This window comes from Mus caroli, unplaced genomic scaffold (genome assembly GCF_978045245.1).
Source record: "Mus caroli unplaced genomic scaffold, Mus_caroli_1 scaffold_8, whole genome shotgun sequence".
NCBI classification, from domain to species: domain Eukaryota; kingdom Metazoa; phylum Chordata; class Mammalia; order Rodentia; family Muridae; genus Mus; species Mus caroli.
In genome coordinates this window covers 62,982,011-63,006,821 of record NW_028227263.1, presented here as the reverse complement: position 1 = coordinate 63,006,821, position 24,811 = coordinate 62,982,011, and the positions used below count along the sequence as shown (strand labels likewise).

The window sequence follows — 24,811 nt, the reverse complement described above, 5'->3', positions numbered from 1 at the left end:
GGAGGTAGATAGAATTTGTGAGGATGACACTCAAGTTTGTGCTCAAACCTGTGTGTGTGTGTGTGTGTGTGTGTGTGTGTGTACCCATGTATGTGCACATGAGTATGTATGTGCTCTGTCACAAGAAATTTTTTTAAAGAAGAAGCTAGAGAGATGGCGCAGCAGTTTAGAACACTGGCTAAACTCCTCCAGAGAACTGGGCTTCAGTTCCCTGCATCCACATGGCAGCTGACAACCATTTGTAACTCCAGTTCCAGGGTACCCAATACCTTCTTACATCACTGTCTCCTCTGGTTTCCATGGGTAACACATGCATGTGGTGCACAGATACACATACAGGCAACACACACACACACAAACACTAAATCTCAAAACAAGTTGTTTTTAAGATGTCAAACTTGGTGACCTCCTCACCAGAATTGTGTGAGGAGATGGAGGGTGGATCCTGAGGCCAGCAGAGCTGACTTCCTCCTGGCTCCAAACTTGCTGTATCATTGCTCGGGCTCGGTTTCCTTCTCTCTAGGCTGAGAGATGTGCTAACCAAACCTTGCCATCACTTACAGCTCTGTACTTTTGAGTGATGATTTTGAGAGATGGTTATGCTTAAAGCCTCCAGGCTGCCTCTTTTTCTGAAATGATCACATATCAGAAAATGATTCATGGGAATCAAGCTGCTTCTCTTGGCTCCCAGAGGAGCCTGACCACTCTTGGACAAGCAAGTCCTGGGTGGGGCAGCTTCTCATGAAAGGAGGCTCTGTAGGATCCCTGAGAGCAGTTCCACAGAGGCCTCCCTCGGCAGCACACAGAACAGGATTCTTCTGTTCTTGCTCCCAAGGTGGGGCTTCTCTCCATGCTGAGGCTTTGTCACTGAGGTTAAGGGGCTAACAAAGTCATTGGAACACACTTACCCTTGTTTTCATCAGAGTCTGAGAGCATGGCAGCCATTCTGTGGTCAACACACCCCACTATTACCTAAACCTCCATCTCTGTACCAACCAGTCCTCATGGGACCAAATGGCCTTGGCCAAAAAAGTCTTTTTCAACATTAATATTAGCCATATTGCTTTTAGGGACCAACAGCCCTAAACTCTAAAAATGGAAAGCTACATAGTTCCCATGGAATAAGAGGGTGACTCCAGGATGATGGCAACGAATTCTAGGGCATTGTGTCTTACAAACAAAAAAATAGGCTCCTACAGATTGGTTGTGGGGCAACTACCTAGTCAAAAGGAAGATGTTGCATATCTGCTAGTCTCAAGGGGAAGGGACAAACACACCCAAGCCTTCCCTTTGATGTTCACCCCCTTATCCACAACATGACCACTGTCACCATGTCCTAACTCCATCTTCTCATGCCTCTTCAACATGCCCATTATTGCTCCTGTCACAGTACAAAGTCCTGGCTCAGGTCAGCCTGCTACCGTGGTGTTTGATGCCTTGAAAAGAATCATTCTAACAAATGATACTTGGAAAGACATATTTCTACATAAAGGAACTGGACTTCTTTCTCACACCATACACACAAAGTAATTCAAAACGGTCCTGTGCCTATAAGAAAGAGGGTAATGATGTGGGGTTCCCTCAGATGCAGCACTCACAGCAACTCCATTCAAAAGAAAACAGAAAAGTTTCCATTGTGGAGGAATGCAGCCAGCAAGCCCCAGAAGTGTCAGTCTTTTCAATGAGGTCAGGTAGCAGACCACATGCAAAATGAGCTTTCCTGGTGGAGCAGTGGGACTTGTAAGCCTTGGGAGAAGTTTAGGCTCTGGACTTGTTTTCTCACACCATACATACAAAGTAGTTCAAAATGGTTCTATGTCTCTAAGAAAGAGGCAGAGCAGTAAAACTCCAAGAAGAAAATCAGGCAAATGGAAATGTAGACCAAATCATTTCCTGCCCTGAGTTGTCTTTGGTCCTGGAGTTTGTCATAGCAACAGAAAGGAAACAGAATAATAGTCATGCCAGTCAAGGCCAAGGTGAGGCACTGTTTCACACAAGCTACAAGGGCTAAAGTCACACCCTCACTTTTCCCACCAGCAGAGAGAAGATACTTTAGAAATGATCCAGAGGCTGGGGAGGTGCCTCACTGGGAAAAATGCTTGCCTTGCAATACTAGCACCTAAATTCAGCCCCCAGCCTAGCCTGGTGGCACACAGTTACGATTCCACTTCTGGGAAGGTGGCCATCCTTATAACAGCTCGATGGCCAGCCTCGACTACTCAGTGAGATCCTGCCTTAGAACACAAGGTGTTTTCTTTCATACCTGGATCCTAGCCTGTAATGTATAAATCATTGTTAGCGTGGGTACAGCTTACTAATTAGGAAAGTCAAGAGAGTGGCATTAGGTAATGAGAAAGCACAGAATGCAGGTAAATGGGCACAAGAGTTGTGGGAGAAGATATAAAGCTAATGCTGGTTTGTTTTGTTTTTTTCTATTTTCAACTCCATCATAGTTTCTGTGGAGGGGAGGGGGTCAGGTGATGACTAAGTGTATAAAGATGCAGTTGATAGTGAACATATAAAACCCTAATCCAAGAGCCACAGTTTTACAATGGCCATTCTAACGGTTCACTGAGATGAGTAGAGTTAGGAACTGAACAGGTCTTTGAGTGGCTACTTTAATCTAGCTGTGGGATATTTTTATTTAAGAGTTCACTGCAATAAAGTAATTTTATAATAAAATCAAAGGAAGAAAGCCATCAAAAGATAAATTCACCTGCAATGATAGATTACATTGTATCACTACCACTGGGCCTGTCAGTAAAAACTGCAGATAAAAGTTACCTACTTGTATCATACAAAACTCAGGCAGACTGTGTGGGCTTTCAGCCTTCATCCATCTACATTAGAATCATGGGGATGTCACAGTATTGGGAATGGAAATGGGATGACTAAGTTCTTCAAATTCATTCCAGTGTTTTAATAAATGAGAACAACTCTAATAGCCTCTTCATGTCTACTAGTTAGTTGTTTCATTTGCTTATTAAAATATCTTAATGCATAAAAATGAGGTAGGTGGCACCTGAAAAACAACACCCTAAGCTAACCCCTAGCCTGTACATGAGTGTGCAAACAGGTGGGCCTGCATACACCCATACACAAGAATCTCCACAAGTGTGAACACATACATATATAACCATAATATACACAAAAATTTTGAGTCTCACACTAAAGGTAAAAATGTAAGGCAATGAAACTGATTTAGAAAACAGGCTGAAGATTTCTCAAAAAAAATGTTTTGTTGTGATTTTTCAAGATAGGTTCTCTTTTTGTGGCTCTGGATGTCCTGTGACTCACTATGTAGACCAAGCTGGCAGAGCAATTTACCTGCCCCTGCCCCTGCCTCAGTGATAAGACTAAAGGCATGTGCTACTATATACAGTATAATTTGTCAAAAAAATTAATACAGTATTATCCAACAATTTCATTCCTAGGTATACTTAAAAAAAACTGAAAACATACACCCATGCAAAATTTCACACAAATGTTCAAAGAGGAAGTATTCATAGTATCCAAAAATAGAAAAGTATTCAGTGTTGATTAAGTGACAGATAGGTGGCTTGGTATATGCATACATTATAATATTATGTGTCAACTACAAGTGATTAAGGGATAATACAGTCTGCAATAAGATGACTGGAAGTGTCATAGTAATCAAAGTAAATCAGTGGAAAAATATCACATATGTGTGACTCCATTTATGAGATGTCCAGAACTATGCTGATAGGAATAGAGTAAGTATGATCATAGTCTCTGAAGCTTATGGTCTTATGGGAAACAGGGGTGTGACAGAGGGTGCGCTTTAGGGAATTTCTAAAACCTATGGGGTTTCTTTTGAGGTGGTAAATGGTTTTAAAGTTAGCAGTGATGATTGTACAATTCTACAGACATGCTGCTGAGACCACAGAATATTATTCACTTAATTATATGATATATGAACTGTATAATAAAACCATTCAAAGTGAGCCAGAATAGTGGTATGTGCCTATAGTCCTAGAATTCAGGAGTCTGAGGCAGATGTTTTTAAACCACCCATTTGTTCAAGACTAGCCTGTGTTTCATAGCAAGATCACATCCTATCTGTGATGGCCATCAAGAACCCTAGTATCTAGTCTCCAAGGAATATCAACCACTTCCCAAATGATTCTCAACTCTGTCTTTCCACATTCTCAGATATTATTGTAGGAAATAATTGTATAAAACACATGTGGATGTTGGTAGAAGGGTGCCCATCACCACACTTGTAAAATAGAAAACACTGGTAGGTGGGACATTGAAGGACAAGGGAGGATCATGCTTTCCCTGGTGTGGTGACCACTGACTGTGTTCCTTCAGCTAAAGCCAGGTAACTGTTTTAAATGGGATAGAAACCTGTCTACGGAAAGGCACCACCATCAGGCACAGCCAGCAACTGGTGGCTGCACTAAAGGCTGTGGAGCAGCTTCTTTGCCCGGAATCTTCTGTGGCTCTGAGCTTATTTGATGAGTGGCTGAATTTGGACATTGCTGTTTGTAATCTAATGGGATACTACAGAGCAAGAGAGATCTCAGCTCCTTCCTAAGACCAGAGCCTAACAGGACATTCTCTTTGTAGCAAGAGGATGATTCAAAGGATTATCTCTTTATTTTAAATATGGACTAGAGTGGATCCATGCCATCCTGAGGTAGTGAAAGGAAATTATAATCCGGATACAGCCCTGAAGGGAAGCGGGGAGTCCCCGTAGAATTGGCAACTACCAGTGAGCATTTGCAGGCGCTTTAGCCTAATTCATGCCACATGGACGTCTCACAACTCTCCAGACAAGAACTTGGTTAATTCTGCTCCAGGCTAATGATACCCCAGCTACCCCACCAAAGCAAATTTGAATCTTCTGTGAAGGCACCAGCACAGACTGTGCCTACAAAACACCCACAGAGAAAGTGATGGGACATAGGAGCCGTCAGAGAAAACAGTTCAATGGAAACAAAACTCCCCGGAGCATGCCACGATCAGAGAAAGCCAGGAGAACCACACACATGAAAGCCAGGGCTGCACACACTGCAAACTGCACAGTGGGCACAGCACACACTGAAAATTCGACAGGCTTCGTGCTTTAAAGACATCACGGGAGTGATTGGAAGTTCAGAGGAGAAACAGAAAATTTCTCAGCAGGCTCCAAAAAAGAACTGAATAAATTAATACCCAGAAGTTAACAGGCTGAACAGGGTGTTTAGACAGGATTGAAGGGAAGGGAACAGAGCTGGGGCATAGTTTTGAAAAATACCCAGATGGCAACACAAAGGCATGGAAGATACTAATGAGAGCTTAAAACAAAATGTGACACAGTGACAAGTATATGCATGCAACAAATTTCCAGAATGAAGAGACCTGTGTCATCTGTCTATCTTCCATCACCTATCACCTATCTCTTATCTATTATATATCTATCCATCTATCCTCTGCCTATGTCTCTATCTACCTAATAGTTCACATGACAATGGTTGAGAGACATGAAACCATAAATTCATTTAACTCGGTAAACCCTAAGTAAAAGAAATAGAAATTAAAGCGTAGCAAAAAGTTTCTGAGAAAAAGGAAAATCCCCCAAACAAAAACTGAGCTATTTAGTTTTTAAAAGCGGTAAGCAAGATGGAGGAGACGGCTCAGTGAGTAAGAATACTTTCTGGGCAAGCATGAGGGCCTGAGCATGCATCTTAGCACTAAAGGGAAATGCCAGGCAGAGCCATGTGTTCACCTCTAATCCCAGCATTTGGGGGGAGGGATGGAGACAGAAGGATTGCTGGGGGCTTGATAGCCACCATTCTAGCTCCAAGTTCAGTGAGAGACCCTGTCTCAAAAGAATAAAGAAGTTGAGGCACTGGCAAGAAAGCTCAGCAATTAAAAGCACTGGTTGCTTTTACAGAGATCAAGGTTGAATTCCCAGCACCCACGTGACGCCTCACAACTGTCTGAACTCCAGTTCCAGGTGATCCAATATTCTCCCCTTCAGGCCTCTGCCAGCATCAACCACACAAGTGGTGAACAGATATACATACAGATATACATGCTGGCAAAACAAGATAGAACATACATATACATATTATGTATATATACATATATATATATATATACACACATAATGTGTGTATGTGCATATGTGTATATGTATATATGCATGTGTGCACATGTGCCTGTGTATTTCCTTTTACTGCCATTTCTCTAAATCTTGACACAAAAGACAGGAGCAAATGCTAAGCAATAAGTCTGTGAACAAAGATCGAAAAAATTTGGTGAAAATGCCCCTACATAGTAAAATTCATCAAATTTTAGATGTTCAAACTATTTACAGGTGATGCATTTTATCATCTCCAATTGGTTACTAGAACTGTGGATGGCACATATATATATATATATATATATATATATATATATATATATATATATGGCAAAGAATGATAAAGCAGAAATCTGACATTCTCCTCCAGCCTTTGTAGGCACGTGCATCTGCAATTACACCACACATACACCACATAAACGCAAACCACAAACACACAGATTAATTAATTGTTTAAGAGCAACAAGCAGAAAGAAATGAGAAACTGTCTTCCAACAGGAACCAATTAACTCACTTCTCAGCAAGAACTGTTGTTGACAAACAACAGGAAACAAGTCATTAAAAACCATATGTATGTTTACTTATATGTGTGGGGTTAAAAACAAAAGAACAGAAATTAGATTAAAATTTGGGTGCCTACTAACATGTACATACAAGCAACATTAAATATACCTAGCAGCTTGTGTTTATATGTTAATTCATTTATATACATATATGTAACATTAGTAATTAAAGAAAAGGAGACCAATTTGAGAGGTAGTGGGAGATATAGAAGTGGCAGGGGGATTAGTGTTAGTACACTATACATGTATGAAATCAAAAAATAAAATAAAAATAAAACTTTCACAACAAAAATAAATAAATAAATGCTAAAGAAAATAAAACTCCTCTTTCTGCCATCCATCTTGGCACTTGTGGAGACCTGCTGGGAACAGGACTTCTAAAAGCAAGTATGTTTGGAAGGCTGTGGTGCAAGGCTACAAGCAAGGTCTCCAGAACCAAAAAGAGCACACAGCTCTTCTTAAAATTAAAGGTGTTTATGCCTGAGATGAAATGGAGTTCTACTTAGGCAAGAGATGTGCTTATGTGTATAAAGCAAAAAACAAAAAAACAAAAAACAAACAAACAAACAAACAAAAAAACCACAGTGACTCCTGGAGGCAAACCAAACAGAACCATGGGGAAAAATAACTCGGGCCCACGGAAACAGTGGTATGGTTCATGACACATTCAGAAGCAACCTTCCTGCAAAGGCCATTGGACACAGAATCTGTGTGATGCTGTACCCATCCCAGATTTAAACTAATGGAGAGTAAATAAATAAAAGTAGATTTGTTAAGAGAGAGAGAGAGAGAGAGAGAGGAAGGAGGGAGGGAGGGAAGGAAGGAAGGAAGGAAGGAAGGAAGGAAGGAAGGAAGGAAGGAAGGAAGGAAGGAAGGAAGGAAGGAAGGAAAGAAAGAAAGAAAGAAAGAAAGAAAGAAAGAAAGAAAGAAAGAAAGAAAGAAAGAAAGAAAGAAAGAAAGAAAGAAAGAAAGAAAGAAAGAGAAAACAAAAAGAAAACTTGGTGTACTTTATAGACAAAACAGGTTTATTTATCATTATTTTATGTGTATGGCTGTTTGCCTGTATATATTCACCAAGTGTGTGTCTGTTATCTACAGAGATCAGAAGAGGGTACTGGATCCCGGGGAACTAGAGTTACAGATGACTATAAGTTTCCATATGGGTGCTGGGAACTGAACTTGGATTCTCTGCAAGAGCAGCCAGTGTTATTAATCTCTGAACCATCTCTCCAGTCTTGACTAAGATGATTGTTTTATTAAAAAAAAGATTAATAGTGATTGATCTGCTCAATAATAACTGGTTTAAATCACAAAATAAATACAGGTGTTCCAAATGTGCTCACCCATATTGAACAGCCTCACAAATCGTTAACATCACTGAAAAAAAAAAATAGAACATGACACCATGGCCAAGGTAACTTGTAGAAGAAAAGGTTTATTTTGGTTCATGGTTCCAGAAGGATAAGGGTCAATCATGGTGGGCAAGTGTGGCAGTTGGCATTAGCCTAAAACCGAATGCTGGGGGCTGACACAAACAGGAGGCAGAATGACCCGGGAATGACTCCAGGCTTGGAAACCTCCAAGTTCAACCCTGGTGATTTATTTCCTCCAAAGCCTCCCCCAAACAGCACCGCCAACAGGGGACCAAGTATTCAAATGCCAGAGTCTGTGAGGGACATTCTCATTCAAACCATCAAACTCCTGAAGAAGCTGCTAGGTCAACAAAGGCAAAAATTAAGGTAACTGCAGAACGCAGGGTCTTCTAAAATGTATACAAACCACTTCCAAAATAATTATATCCAGAATTATCAAACAATTTTTAGCAGTACAAAGAACTATAATGTCACACTGGCAATACCACAAATAAATTAGGAGGTATTAAAGAAACTAAATGGAGAGAAAAGAAGCAATATTTGCTATGGTAGTTAATGTTGTTAAGGGGGCCCAGAGTGTTTCTGGGTGGTGTAGCACTAGGGAGACTTTCTTGATAGTGGATGATGCTTGGATGATGTAATGATTTTGAAATGGTGTGAAGGAACATAGCTATAGATGCTGTCTCAAGAGTCAAAAGATGACAAAGAGACATGTACATTAAAAACTACATAGAACTCCACATGTATTATAGCAATGTCAAATTTGCCATTTTAAGAAGTTCTCCAGCTGGGCAGTGGTGGTGCATGCCTTTAATCTCAGCACTTGGGAGGCAGAGGCAGGTGGATTTCTGAGTTCGAGGCCAGCCTGGTCTACAGAGTGAGTTCCAGGACATCCAGGGCTACACAGAGAAACCCTGTCTCAAAAAAACAAAAACAACAAAAAAAAAAATCACCATTACTATGTTAAATTCTGTATAAGTGTGTGGATGTGTGCACATGAGTACAGGTGCCCCTGGAGGCCAGAGACATTAGATCCCCCTGGAGCTGGAGTTACAAGTGGTTGTATTCTACCTGATGTCTTCTGATAGAGTAATGAATACTCTTCATTCCTGAGCCCCCAATTTGCCATTTCGATGTTGTGGGACTGTAACTTTCATTATGCGAGATGTGCTGATGTAGAATATTTGTGAAGACTTGGAAGTTCTCTGTGTCATCTCTGTAATTTCCTGTGAGTCTGTAATCATTTCAAAAGCAGTAAAAATGTATTTCTGAAGGTAGCTGGAAGATACTGGTGCATCTGGAAATTAAGGAGCATCCTTCTAAGAAACTCATGACTCAAAGGAAAGCATACTGGAAACGTAAGGCATTTAGTACAAACTGGTCATGAAAATGTACTTAGCAAACCTTGCGGAGTGTGTCTGAAGGAACAGCAACATGTAAAAAAGAGTTACTATCTTAAGTATTTGTATTAAAAAGAAAAAAATGAAAATAGTTAATGAGATACTCATTAAAGAAAACTGAACAGAGCAGATAAGGAACTTCAACAATAAAGATGAGCATATAATAGAGAACTGAACAAATTAAAAGTTGGTTCTGTTCAAAGCTTTTAAAATGTTAATGCTGCTCCAGATGAGGTCCCAGGGGGAAGAGAACAGAAACGGCATAAAGGAACATAGCTATTGGTGCTGTCTCAAGAGCCAAACGATGGCAAAGAGACACAGAATGAATTTGAGCAATCAGATGAAATTGGGAAATTATGAGAAAGCATGCTTTATCAAAATCAATTCCAGAAAAATTAGGAAATCTTTGTGGCCTTGTAAAAACGAAATAAGCTGGAAAGTAAGCCTCCCCACAAGGAAAACACTAATACCAGATGGCAAAAACTGTTACAGATCATTTCAGAAATAAGTCATTTGAAACTTTGGTAACTAAGGACCACATCACATATTTTATGAGATTTGTTATGGTTTGAATATAAGCAGGCCCTAAAAAAGCAAAACAAAATGAAACAAAACAGCACATGCATTGAAGGTTTGAACCCCAACTGGTGGATCCAATCACTGATAGAGGATTGCATCCCGAGGCCTCTAGCTCACCAGTGGATCAATCCATTGGTGGGCTTATAGTGGGTTTCTGGAAGGAATAGATAAAAGGCGGAAACTAGCTGGAAGTATTTGATCACTCTGGGTGTGACCTTGAAAGATGTACCTTGTCTCCCCACCTGTCTCTCTCTGTCTCTGTCTCTCTCTGTCTCTGTCTCTCTCCCTTTCTTTCTCTCTCCTCTCTCCCTTTCTCTCTCTTTGCTTCCTAAATGCCAGTAGGTGAACAGATTAGACTTACCACGTGCTCACTCTAGTATGCTCAAGTTTACAGCAAGCACAATAATAAATGGCATCCGCTGACACTGGATGGAGACTCCTGGGACCAGAAGGTAGAATAAGTATCTTCACTTTAAACTGTTTTCTCCGAGGTATTTGTCACAGAGACAAAAACAGACAAGACTGGAAAATTCTCAATACACGGAAATGAAGCAAACCTGATACCAACCAACGAAAGAAAAATCTCGGAAATCCCGGTATCACCGTGAGGCACACACAAGCTCGCAACCAGCACGGCAATGGGAGACACAATCTCACACCTGAATGTAAGCTCCCAAAGAAAACAGTAGTCAGCTCCAGCCAATGACCCAAAAAACTGTTTAATATTGGGAAATATATGAAATAACATGTAGATTAACAGACTAAAGAGGAATATCAAATAAAAACAACTAAAATGAAACGTTAAATAAGTTCCAGAAGCTACAACTTATAGTTGTAACTTATACAAATCCAGTGTTTGATTTAAAATTACCCATCATTCCCAAACCAAAACAGATTTCAAAATGAGTAAGAAAAACATTCACAGAGCTCAACACTGAAATAACAGAAATACTCAAGTTAACTGCCAAAGGTCTTTAAGCAGAAACCAAGAAGTATTGTGAGAAAAATTGTGAGTGTACCTAAAAGCAATGAAAAACATGAGAAGGTTCAGAAAAGCAATATGAGATAGGAATGATCCAATCAAAATCTTAGAATTGCAATATATACTTAGAAAATTGAACATACCATAGAGGACTGGCTCAAAGGACAGAGGAAAAAAATAAATTAGAAGCTGGAACAAGAAAATTACTAAATATAATGCCCATAGTACCATTTTATTTATTTATTTATTTATTTATTTATTTATTTATTTATTTATTTTGGTTTTTCCAGACAGGGTTTCTCTGTGTAGCCCTGGCTGTCCTGGAACTCACTCTGTAGACCAGGCTGGCCTTGAACTCAGAAATCTGCCTGCCTCTGCCTCCCAAGTGCTGGGATTAAAGGTGTGCACCACCACCACCCGGCCCATAGTACCAATTTTAAGAGTAAAAAGAGATTTACTTAAAAGCACAAGATAAATCAAAAATACAATTCAAATAAATTTCCATGCATCCTATATAATACTAGCAAAAGATCTCATGTTGTTATCTCCAGGATTGTGAAATTTGGAAGGCAGAAGGTAAAGTAGAAAAGTAGCCAAGGAGATAATGACTGACTACACCCCAAGTGAAGGAAAAGATAGAAAATGATAAATCTGAGAAGCTGAGATACAACAGATAAACCTAAATAAATTCACATAAAGATAGGCTGTGCATATACTAAGGAAGATGACCCAAGCTAAGAAAGACAAAATCTGCTCATTCCTTCTTGCCTGCAGTTCCTAGCATGTCACATACATGTGTGCATACCTAAGTGGGTATAAACGCAGAGTGACTACAGCATTAGGGAGGAGACTGAAGGATGGTCAAGAGAGATCCAGGAGAGGGAGCAAATCACCTTGTGACATAAAAACAGGAAGGAGACGTGGGGAAGGTCACAAGGGAGAATTGAGGGGACATGGAGGCTGGGGAGTGAGAGGACAGAGAAGACTCCACTAAAATAGTTTGTTTTAAAACATCATAATGACCAGACTGCAGGGCACGCAGCAGGGCACCTTCATCCACAATGCCTCCTCGAGCACAGTTCACCACTCGCACGCCTTTCTTGCATTGAGCAAAGGTGCTGTCATTCAGCAAGCCTATGGTGGAGGGCAGGAGTGGGGTATGGACAGTTATGAAGTCACAGAAAGGCCAGATCTCCTTCAGCGGCAGCTGCTGATCATCAAAGGAGGACGCGACTTCAGGAGAGATGATGGGGTCATAGCCTACAGTCTTCATTCCAAAGGACTGCATTCGGGTGGCCACCTCTCTCTGATTCTGCCGAGGCCAAGAATTCCCAGTGTCTTCCCATTCAGTTCTGTCCCCATGAACCTCTTCCGGTCCCCTTTGCCATCTTTCATCGAAGCCGTTGCCTGGGGAATCTGCCTGGCCAGGCACTTGTTCATCCCACAGGTGAGCTCCGCAGCACTGAGGCTGTTCCCATTGGGGGTGTTCATGACTAGGATGCCCTTCCTCGTGGCAGCCTCCAGATCCACATTGTCCACGCCTGTGCCAGCCCTGCCCACCACCTGGAGCTTCTCTGCTGCATTGATGACATCAGCAGTGACCTTAGTAGATGACCGGACAATGAGGCCTTCACAGTCCTGGAGTTCAGCTATCAGCTCCTCCTTGCTCAAGTTCTGCTTCTCCACCACCTGCAGCCCTCCATCTTGCAGGATCTTCTGGCAGCAGGGGTCCAGGCTGTCATTGGTGAGTATTTTGCGCAGATTTGCGAAGGCCATTGCTAGAGTCAGGCCTTAGAATCGGTTGCTCTGGATGGGCAGAAGCGCTTAGTTCCGGAAACTACAGGCAGGGCTGGCTCCGGTGACTGGGCCTGGGGTTCCAGGGGAGTAGGGCAGCGGGGAATGCCTCCTGACTGTGACCCTGGCAGGTGCCCTCTACCAAGCTGTGGGCTTAGTCCAGGGCACCACACCAATGCTGCAGATGCTCAACGGAGCTGTCTTCAGACCAGAGGTGCCACTGTGCATGGGCCAACCCCTGCTCATATTCCGGGCTCAGCCCTCCAACCCTGTGATGCTGCCCACTATGATCGGCCTCCTGGCAGAGGCGGGTATACAGCTGCTGTCCTATCAAACCCTGGGACTTCATGGGCCTCTTCTCCCTGCTGCCCTGCCTGGAAACATGGAAGCAGCATGTATTGGAGGCTTTCCAGTTCTGCTTCTGACCCTGGGGTTCAGCACTCCCAGCCCCACAGGCTCTTCTGAAGAAACCCACTCACTGTGACCTATAGAGAGAGGGGACTGCAGAACCAGGGCATCTGCCTGAACTAATACCTAGTAAAGAATCTTAACTCCAAAAAAATCATAATGATATATAAACCTTTGTATGCTAATTTTAAATGTTTTAATTTTAAAAAGAAATTTTAGCTAAATTCGCCAATAAATGTTTGAAGGAATTGACACTTAGCACCTTTCAGTTTCAAAAGCATGGCATACAAACATCTCCATTATTCAGGTAAGCCTCCTTTAATGGCAATTCAATAAACATTGTCATTTTTTTCATAACAGACTTCTCCATCTCTCCTTTCATTATTTCCTAAACATTTTATAATGTAATCATAAATACCATCTTTTTTAATAGTGCTGTTTCCAAATTGCAGCTTTCTATCATATGGGATGCAATTTTTAACTGTTCTTTTAACTCACATTCTGTTTGTTACTGTAGATTCACATAAATTTATAAGGAAACAACACAGAGAGACTCGAGTGCTTTCACACCATTCCCTCCAGTGGTATCACCCGAGAGATGACAGCCCAGTGTCACAGTGTCACTGTAAGGTCATGGTCACCACCACACAGAACCTTCCTGTTGTGCTTTACAGTCAAAATCTGGTCCCTGCCTCTAGCATTTCTCCTAGATTTTCTGAACATTTATAGTTTTACAGTTTTTTTAGGGGCTTGTGAGTCCAGCTACCCACAGTTACCAACAGGCAAAGCAAGAAAGCAGTCAAGAAAATGAGTTTGCTCTGTATGATAAAACACCAGGGAAAAGGAAGGCCTGTGGATACCTGGAGTGGACCCTTACACAGGTCTCACAGACAGCTCTAACATGCTACCCTGAGGACCGTAGAGCCATCTCCACCACCACCTTTATCAGGGGCACACAGCAGGAAATCATGCCACCTAGCTACTAAGGTGCCATTTGCCTACATGGCAGAAAAGATCTAGGTTCTACAACTTCTCCTGTCCTCTTCTTGTGCAGCAAATGGTCACTCACTGGGCCCCAGGAAGCTCCTTCTGCCCCATCAGTCAGTACCTCATGGACCCAGTCAGCATCTGGTAGTATGATGAGGATAAAACCCAGCAGAACACAAACACAACAAAACTACAGTGCCATGGCAACCGACATTCAAAAAAGCTGACCAGAACTACGTGTTTCACCTACCTACCCAGAGTGCTGCACAGAACAACATCATCTCTACCAGAACAACCTAAGTGTCCAACATGCAACTGAAGGCCAGCATTTATAGCATCGAGAGCTAAGAGCACACTATATGGAGAAGTAGATGGTGAGTGAATCCCTAGATAAGCCAGGTGCTGGTGTTGTCCGACCAGAACTGTAAAGCAACCACCATCAAAATGCTTCCTCCACCACTTACAAATCCTCTAGAAATAAACAAAAATTAGACATAATCAAGGTGTTAAAGGGGTAAGTAGCAAGATACAGGCTTCTTCTTTGCACTAGACAATGCCACAAAAAGAGACACAAGAGATGCTAGAACTGGACAAATCTAGGCCTAAGAATCAACATCATGGGACCTCATAATCAAACCTTAAAAATCAAAAGCCAAGTGCTTCAAAATAAGTAGAGTCAAATGACACATCTCTAAGGAAACACTGTCACATCTGAGCACACAGAAGGCAGAAGGAAAGATGTGCCAGGATCTAAGCACAGAAAATAAGTGTCAGCCAGAAATGTAGTGTGTCTCAAAGCTCTCCTCCCAGATAATCCCAGCACTAGGGAGGTTGAAGCAGGAGGATTCTATATAATGTCTCAAACAAACAGGCAACCACTTACTCATCCTTTAGGCACAAATGAGAAACAGAACATATTCCCAGATGGATGAAAATAAGAAGGATTTATAATAAGTCACTCTATTATTAAAGATTTTCCAAAGCAGAGGTTCTCAACCTTCTGTGGCCTTTTAAGACAATTCCTCATGTTGTGCTGACCCCCCCAACCAAAAAATTATTTTTGTTGCTTCTTCACAACTGTAACTTTGCTGCTATTATGAATCATAATGTAAATATTCATGTTCTCGATGATCTTAGGCAACCCCTGTGAAAGGGTCATTCAACCCCCAGAGGGGGTAACCAATTGAATACTGCTGGTCTAAAGCAAGTTTCAAAATAGAAAGAAAATGACAAAACAGCTGGAACCTTCAGAAAGGAAGTAAGAGTGTCGGGACATATGAAAACAATAGATTCTGTCACCAGTGTGAGTTTAGTAATATTTATGCTTGAAGCAAACAGTATATCTTCTGTTGTGGAGATCAAGCTATAAATTCTTGGGATGGTGATATAAAAGTTAGGAAAACCAAGAGACCCATGCCAACTAGTTTTTGTCAACTTGAGACAAGCTGGAGTCATCTGAAAAGAAGAAATCTCAGTTTAAAAAAAGTTGCCTCCATCAGCTGAATGGTAGGCAGTTCTGTGAGGCATATTCTTGATTAATGATTGATGAGGAAGGGCCCAGCACTGTGTGCGTTATGCTGTCCCTAGGCAGGTGGTCCTGGGATGTATGAAAAATCTAACTGAGCAAGCCAGGAGGAGTAAGTTTGTAAGCAACATTCATCCATGGCCTCTGCTTCAAGATCCTGCCTTGAGCTCCTGTCCTGACTTCCTTCATGACTATAAATTGTAAGGTGAACTAAACCCTTTCTTCCTTAAGGTGCGTGTGGTCATGGTATTTATGTCATCAATAGAAACCTAATTAGGGCAGGGTATAAGTGTAAGGTCTTTTTAAAAAAGGAGAATAAAATGTCGGTACCAAGAGGTGATTTGACAAGTCACGTGTGATATAAATGACCATACACATAGCAGCCACAGTGACAACATAAAATAAACCCCCAAAGCATTCTTTAAAAAAGGAACTTTAAAAAGGGTGTTCAAATAAAATAGAGAAGCAAAAGGAAATAAGTGGAGGAACAGCAAACATTAAAAAACAAAACCTTACGTTCTCACATATAAATTATTACTTTAAATGTAAATGGCCTAAATTCAGAGATTAGCAGAATAGATACAGATTTTTTTTTTGGTTTTTTTTGTTTGTTTGTTTTTCGAGACAGGGTTTCTCTGTGTAGCCCTGGCTGTCCTGGCACTCACTTTGTAGACCAGGTTGGCCTCGAACTCAGAAATCCGCCTGCCTCTGCCTCCCGAGTGCTGGGATTAAAGGCGTGCGCCACCACGCCCGGCTTTAGATACAGATTTTTAAAACTAAGCTGAGACTGGCAGGCATGCCTGTTATCCCAGTTGCTCCAGAGGCTGAGGCAGGAGGATTGCAAGTTCAAAGCCTGGGTGAGATACAAAGTAAGTTCAAGTCCAGACTAGGAAACTTAGGGCAACCCTATCCCCAAATAAAACCTGAAAAGAGGCCTGGTGGTATAGATTTGATGCAGAGTACTTGTGTAGAATACCTTAATCCTGGGCTCAATCTCCAGCACTGAAGTCATGGACATAGCTATCTACAAGAAACTCAGAAGTATTGGAAAAGCAAACGTAGGTCAGAAGTAAAAGGGTGAAAATGTCAAACAAACATCAATCAACAATTAGCAGGGCTAACCAAATGCCATTCAAGTAAGTAAATAGATTGGGCAAAGTATACGGACAAGCAGGGAAATAATATACTCAAACAAAGGATAGTGTCATCCATGAGAGGATGCAAGAGTGGATAGCATTGGGTAGGGATGCTCACAGGACTCAGTTTGATTCTTAAACCTGATGTTAAGAGGGTAAGTAGAACACTCTTTAAGAGTGTGAATGCCCAACAAGCAGCTGACTGGGATGGAGGTAGATACTTGAACCCAACCAATGGTCTGATGTCGGGGACCTCTGTGGTTGAATTTAGGAAAGTCTAGAAGAGGTTGAGGAGAAGAGCAACCCCATGAGAAGACCAGCAGTCTCAACAAACCTGGATTCTCAAGATCTCTCAGACACTGAGTCACCAACCAGGCAGCATACACTAGCTGGTCTGAAACCCCCAACACATATACAGCAGAGGACTGCCTGGCCTAACCTCAGTGAGAGAAGATACACATAGCCCTTGAAAGACTTGGGGCCCCAGGGAGTGGAGAGGCCTGGTGGGGCTTGTGGGGGTGTGAGGGTATCCTCTTGGAGATGCAGCAGGAGGAATGGGATGGGAATCTGTTGGAGGGCAGAACGAGAGAGGGTTTAGTGTCTGGACTGTGAAGAAAGATGAAAGATAATAATAACAATAACAACAACAACAATAATAATAATAATGATGATGGAGTATGAATGCATTTTGTATATTTATTTGCATCTGCCCAGGATTAAATAAAAAGTTTTAAATCCTAAACTTAAAAATATATATACTATACTTTCAGGTAAGGGCTGGAATGTCAAGAGGCCTTCTCTGAACCTTCTTCTGAGCTCACAGTAGAAACACAAATGATTAAAGTGTGCCTCCTGCCTGCAGCTGGCACCCAGAATGTATTCTTTGATGGAATTACATACGTATTTTTTATTGGTTGATGTTTCAATTAGGTGACTAGGGCGTAGGGCAAGGGGAGGGGGTAGTGATGGCTTCATGGCAGATGCTCCACTGAAGAAGCACTCCTGCTCCTGCATCCCTCACACTGGTCCCCTGGTGCAGCATGTGCTCTGACCTCAAGGGAAGAACTCACTTGCAGATTTACCACTTGGAAGTGGTACTTTGTTACAAAAGCAAGCCTCCCCACCCTCTGAATCCAGTCCTCATTCTTGCTCACACTCTCTGTTCCATCTGCTACTTGTTGAGCATGCTCCTCCACCACACAGGCCTCCTCCTCTGAGATATTCTACCCCACCATGAACCCAAAAACAGCTGAACCAACTCTGAGATAAAGCCTCTAGATTCATGAACCCTAATAAACCTTTCTGGCTTTGAGTTGATTCTCTCTGGTATTTTGATACAGTCCTTAAAAGCTGACTAACACACTGGGCTTTAAAGGTTGACCCAGTCTTGGTTCATGGGTATTCCAGACAGTGGTGGCCATATAGCAGTAAGGAGTGGACTGTGTGCAGAGACTGGGAAAAGACTTGATGAGCTGTAACCTACTCACAAAGGACGATGTTAAACACCATAGTTGGAAACGTAGCTGCTCTACTGACTTTTCCCAGTTTCCTCTTTTCTCCTTCTCCCCAGGCAAACTCTTTACTAGCCAAATGGCATCTTGCCAAAACCAATGAGATTCAAAATGCCAACTAATGAAGCCAACTTCTAAAGGAATATTTCCAAATGTCTTCTAGCATTGGAAACAACTAGAAATCACAAAGAATTTGGGTGAGCATCAGCAAGTGGGCATGAATCATACCTGTGGGCTGTCCCTCCCCACTTCCTGCATATGGACCACCCTTGCCTCCCTCTGCCTCCTTCCATATACTCTGGGGACCTACCAGCTCCTTGGGAGTCCTAGAAACCCAAGCTTCCCTCACAGTGACTGCTCTCAGTACCCACAAGAGACTCTACTGTGGCAGGAAGAGACAAGCAGCCAGGGTATCGTGTTTCCTGCTTGCCAAGAAAGCCTAGGCCTCAAGCCACAAACTGGGCTGCTCATAGGCAGAGGGGTGAAGAAATTGGTCTGCCCAGGGAGGCATTGATTCCACCCCCCAACACACACCCACAGCACATGCCAGAAATGCAGATGGTTGAGCTGACTGCATGGCCCCTGAGTCACGCTGTATGAGTGGTGACTTTGCCTAACCAGTATTTTAAATTTGTATAGAAAAGCAGGATGTGCCACGCTGTGCATCAAAGCCTTGCACATCCTCTCAGAAGGGCAGCTGGAGGAGCAGGACCCCCCACACATGTCTGGCCTCCTGGCTGCTATCCTCCCAGACGGAGCACCACTGACTCTAGATTCCAGCCAGAGAATGCTGACAGAAAGTCTAATGTAAGCCCACATGTTGCTTCAAGAAAGCTCAATGCCAACAGACTCTCTGTCTTAAGGGTGGCCTCATTGTGCCGATTCATACAGAGTTCTCTCCATAAATACTTAAAGGGTAGTTACTCTGAACCAGTTCCCAGTCTCAACAAGGTCTGTGTGCCACAGAACCTTTAAAAAAGGACCAACTCCAAAGAGTACCAAGTGAGCAAATGGATTTTCAGGACTATGTGATGATCAGCTAAGATCCAGCCAGAGAGGAAGGGAGGATCAAACTTGGATGGTGATATTTTATCAAAAGCATTTGTGCACCAGGCTCCTCTCTCCCAGAGGTGTGTGTCATCTCGAGTGGATTACAACACGGGTATGCACATCTCTGGGCTTCCAGGGCTTGCTGGAGGAGGGCATGAATAGGGAATTGCAGGTGATCACTTGCTTAAACCTAAGGCCCTTGTGATGACAAACAGAAGGGATGGCCAGACAAAGAGTGATGGCCAAGAGTCAAGATGAACCTCCCAGCAACCACTTTCCAGGGCAGAACTCTGAGGACTCCAAGCATCTAACTGAAGCTGGTCTGCAAGCTCATATGGAGGCTGGTCAAGTTGTAAAGACAGAAGGATGCATTTTAGATCTTTTTTTTATCTGGATTTAACTTTTTAAATATTTGGCCTGCGGAGGTCCTTTGAGTTCTAAGCTCAGGTCCTACCCCATGTTAAATTGAGGCCTGTCTCAGGCAGAAATGACCTCAGCAAGACACAGAAAGACAAGAAGAAATGAAGATGGTAGAGGGATAAACATAAACAACCATGCAAATGAGTACTGACTCACAGAGCAACAATCATGCTATGCTTGGAAATCATAAACATGTGCAAAACTAACTTTTGGCAGCAATAGAGAAGAGGATGTGAGTGTTGATGGAACTGGGTGTTCCGCATTCTGAGTAGTGTTCGGGTGCTCTAGTGAAGTACTAGTTTAAATGAGATTATGATAAATAGATTATAATATGTATTTTAGTGATCAAAGAATCAAAGATAATCCCTGGGTAGCAACTAGTCCAAAAGAAAATGCAACAAATATATCAGCTTAAAAGATAAGAAGAAAGAAAACAGGTATAAAACATTTCAGACAACTAGAAAACAAAGGACAAGATGGTTAACACAGTTGTAAACCCCTGAAATGACACAAAATAGAGGCAAATGTAAAGAATGTGATATAAAAAGTAAATAATTGTGTGCTGCGTGTGTAACCTATACCTTAAATGTATGGGCACAAGTTGAAGATAAAAGAGTACGGGGGAAGGTAAGCCATCCCCAAAACTCACAACTCTTTACCGTCCACCGCCTGAGTTCTGACATTAGGTGAACATGGCCTTCCCCAACAACCTTCTTTTCTTTGTAATTTATCTAGCCTGTGCTATTTTGTTACACAACACAAAGCTGAGCAGCTGTTAGCCTGGAAGAGTCTGTCTAGGCTATGATAGCCCTTCATAGAACTTTTCATTAAGGACACAGTATGACCAGCTTGGAAAGAAGGGACAGGATTCATTATGCTCACACCTGCAGTCTCCACACAGATCCCCTGAGGGTACAGCACCAAACTTGTTCCCTTACATTTTTTTTTCAATCTTATGATTGTTTTACCTGCATGAATGTCTGTGCACCACATTCATACCAGGTGCCCATAAAGGCTAGAAGAGAGGTTTGGATCCCCTCCAACTGAAGTTGCAGATGGTTGCAAGCCACCATGTACTAGGAATCGAACCTGGGTCCTCTGGAAGATGAATAAGTGCTTTTAATCATTGAGACATCTCTCCAGAACCCAGATTTGTTTCTTTACTCCAGAGAATAGCTAGAACATGCAAGAATCCAGTTATTGTAGAGACTGGAAGCAAATATTGAAGGGGGAGGGAGGAGAGGGAGAGAATTGGGGAGGAAGGGAAGGAGGGAGTGCCCTCTTTCCTTGGCCTTGAGATTCTGCTCAAAAGGCATTTTTAAAAATACTCTTTGGGGCTAGAAATAAAGCGCAGCGGGTAGAATGCTTGCCTAGAATGAAGGAGGCCTGCATTCCATCCTCACCACTGCTTAAGCTTGGTGTGGTATGTCACAGAGGTAAAAGTCAGGAAAATAAAAACCTCAAGGTCATCTTTGCCCACATAACTAGGTGAAAGAATGAAAGACAGACAGACAGACAGACAGACAGGCAGGCAGGCAGGCAGGCAGGCACACAGGCACGCAAACGGAGAGTAATTGAATTTAAAAAAAAAAAAAAAAAAGTATTTCTATGGAAAAAGACAGCCAGTCTGAAGTATTCAGGAAATCCACTCACTTCTGGCCTAATGAGCTGAAGTCCTATTGGAAAGCTGGCCCAGAAGCAAGTGGCCACTGGGGCCTCAGTACTGCACAGGCTAGTCACACTCTCATAAGCATCCCTGCTGGCCGTGCACACCTGTAGGTAGGAGTCAGCTCAGTCCTGAGTGTGCCACACACAACCTTCCAATGATGCTTTCCTTTTTTCCCTTAACTTTCAAGTTGTCTCTTTAAGCAACTTCCTCTTTTTTCGAGTTTCACATTAAGCATTTCTAGAGCAGGGGCTGACATCACAGGGTCTCTCCCAGATGTTGTTTTGAAATCAGTGTAACCATGGTACTGCCGAAGGCTGAGAAGTCCATCTGGACCAACTGAGTCATGCCAGAGAACAGGGCACTTCTGTTAAGGGGAAGGAGGGAGCCCAGAGCAGGGACTAGAGTGTCCCCACTGGAAGGCAAAGAGGGTGGCTGTGAGGTGCTTTGAGGAGTCTCGACAACCCGCAGCTGACTGAGACAGATGCAGATACTTATACCCAACCATTGGACTGAAGTCTGGGACTCCTATGGTTGAATTAGGGGAAGGATTGAAGAAGCTGAAGGGGAGGGCAACCCTATAGGAAGACCAGCAATCTCAACTAACCCAGACTTCTGGGAGCTGCCAGAAACTGAGCTGCCAACTAGGCAGCATACAGGCACTGATCCGAGGCCCCCAGCACATATATCGCAGAGGAATGTCTGGTCTGGCTTTAGTGGGAGAAGACACACCTAATCATGGAGAGACTTGAGGCTCCAAAGAGGCATGGTTGGGGGTTAGCATCCTTCCTCTCTATATCTCTGTCCCTCTGTGTGTGTCTTTCTGTCTCTGTCTCTCTGTCACTATTTCTGTCTCTCTCTGTCTCTGTCTCTTTCTGTCTGTCTCTGCATACACGTGCGCGTGTATGTCTGTCTGTCTGTCTGTCGTCTGTCTCTCTGTCCTGATCTCCCACACATACTTTCCCTGAGCTGCTGCTCTGGCTAGAATGTGCAGCTTGAGGTAACTCCTTTCATGCCTTCACACTCTGCATCCTCCTATGGACAAGCCCTTCTAGTTTTGCCTGGACCATGGGAGTTCCCGCTCTGACTATTTTCTGGGACTCTGTCCCCACTCCCTCAGTTTAACCCACATAATTCCTGGCCTGGGTTATCACCACAGCCTCCCAAGAAGCGCCCCGTTACTGTTAGCCAGGTTCCAGAGAGTTCCTATTAAAACAACCCAATCATGTCTCTTCCCTGCTCCACCACTACAATAACACCCCAAAGCTTCACCACAGCCATGCCTAGGACCCAGGCTGCTACCGTAACTTCACATCCTAATACTCTTCCCTTTCTCTCTGACTACCATGTTCCAGACTTTTTGATATTCACAACATACTTTTTTCTTCAGGCAAAATGTTGTGTGTCCCAGGCTGAAGTTGAACTTACTATGTAGCCCAGGTTTGTCCTGAACTTGTGCCACCCTCTTGAATCAGCCTCCTGTATTCTCCTAACATATTCTTTTCTTCTTTATTGCATGTGCTGCCCCTCTGCCTGTGATGCCCTTCCTGCAATGGTCATATGACCTACTCTCCAATGTTATTGAGATTCTTCATCAAGAATCTGGTTGGCTGAGAAGGCTTTGAGATCCAAAGCCTTTGGATCCTGCATCCACCATGCAGGATATGTGTATGCAGGATAGGTGTGTTTTGACCTGCCTACCCTATGCTAAAGGATGCCTGTGTGGTGATGAGAGCTACTGCAGCTGCCATTTTTCACCAGGGATCTAGGCTCAGTCTGTCTTTGACTGACACCATCTCTTAACAAATATCTCAGAGAAGAGTGTTGACCGTACCTAAATCACTATCAAGCCCTTTGCCGTGAGTCCTGGGCAGCCTCCTGAGTGTACAATGAAAACTCTGTTCTTCTGATTTTTGCTTAAATGGATTCAAAGACTAACTCAGAGCACCAGAAACAACTGTAAGCCCTGTCAGACACAGACCCTGGCCATACCTTCATGAAGAACATCTTCCTGCAGTGCTTGCCTCGATCGCTCCCAGCTGCTGCGAGTTGAGCAGAGTCCGAGGCCAGTGCGAGGTCTGGGATATTGCTGAGCCCAGCCTCAAATGTGTCTGCCAGCTGCGTGGAGGAGTGAAAGAAACCCTCCTTGCCCTGGCACAGTGAAGTCTCAAAAGGGTCGGGGTACTTCTCATCGGGGCTGGAGCCGTCATCACTGGTCTTGGCGTTACAGAGGATCAGGGAACGGGAGATGGAGCGAAATTTCGTGGATTTCCGGCTCTTTCCGGAGTGGCCGTGGGGTTCCATCCTCAGAGAGGAAGTGAGGCCACGCTTCTTCCTCTCCTGTTCTCCAGGCCTTGGCCAGTGAGTGACAGATGAACTGGATTTAGCTGCCACTGCATGAGTCCCTGGAGGAAAGAAGAAATGGGAAGTAGTGTGACTTGCTGCCGGCTCAAGTCCAGGAACTGAACTCCGGTGCCCATGAAGCAGGGCAGATGAGTCCCGGCACCCAGCTCCTCTGCAGGACAAATAGCGCTTAGATTACTCAAGGGGTTAATGCCCTCTCCAAGTCCAGGCTCATAGAGACCAAGCCTAAACTCTTTATTCTAACCTACATCCTAAAGACAGGGGAACCGAGGAGCAGAGAAAAGAAATTTAAATCCATGGTGCTAGCTAGTGGGCTAAGACTCAGAATCATGGGAAAGGCTTAGGGGACCGTGGCTTTGAGGCTTTTAAACTTGGAAGCTAATCTTTAAATGAAACTCTAGCCTGTAGATCATAGCAAGGAGGAGGTCAAGGAGGACGGAGCCCACTGCCCTGGTCCCCCTGTTCTCCTTAGTATCTCCTGCAGTGTCTCCAAAAGAACTCAAGAGCCTAGGGCTCAGCCCAGTGACCACTGAGGCATGTGTTAGGATCCCAGATGAAGATCTGCCAGTTTGTCATGACTGGGCTGAGTGCAGACGGTTCAGCACACAGCTAGCTCTTGACAAACACACGTGCCCTTCCTCAGGCCCTAAGTCACACCAGTGTACTCTGTCAGCCACTCCCCAGGTTTATTCCCCCAGCCTCATAACCCTAAACTGGCTCTCCCCATCAGGCACATGACCCAACACAGTTTTGTCAAGAGGCACCTCTCACGGATCCAGTGTCCAAGAGATAAGTGGTAAAGTAGCCTCATGCTGTAGCCAGACAAGTTCTGACTTGGGTCCAAGCCACAAAATAAAGCCTGTTGCCAGAACAACAAACTGTGGGATGCTCTTAGGGACCCACCCTGCTGCTAGTGGCCCCGCAGCATGGAGTCAGGTGGTGCACAGAGCTTTCAACAT

At 43.3% G+C, this 24,811-nt stretch overlaps 1 protein-coding gene and 1 pseudogene across 3 annotated transcripts in view; one reads left to right on the top strand and one right to left on the bottom strand.

Annotated features, from left to right (window-relative positions):
* Positions 1-24,811, bottom strand: part of Il16 (interleukin 16) — a 104,276-nt gene that overhangs the window by 57,299 nt on the left and 22,166 nt on the right. For all 3 annotated transcript variants that reach the window (XM_029479675.2, XM_021168624.3, XM_029479674.1), the window contains exon 2: positions 23,481-23,893. In XM_029479675.2, coding sequence (XP_029335535.1) covers positions 23,481-23,893 — 413 coding nt within the window. The remainder of the gene's footprint in view (positions 1-23,480; positions 23,894-24,811) is intronic.
* LOC147002946 (large ribosomal subunit protein eL33-like) lies at positions 5,629-7,395 on the top strand (annotated as a pseudogene).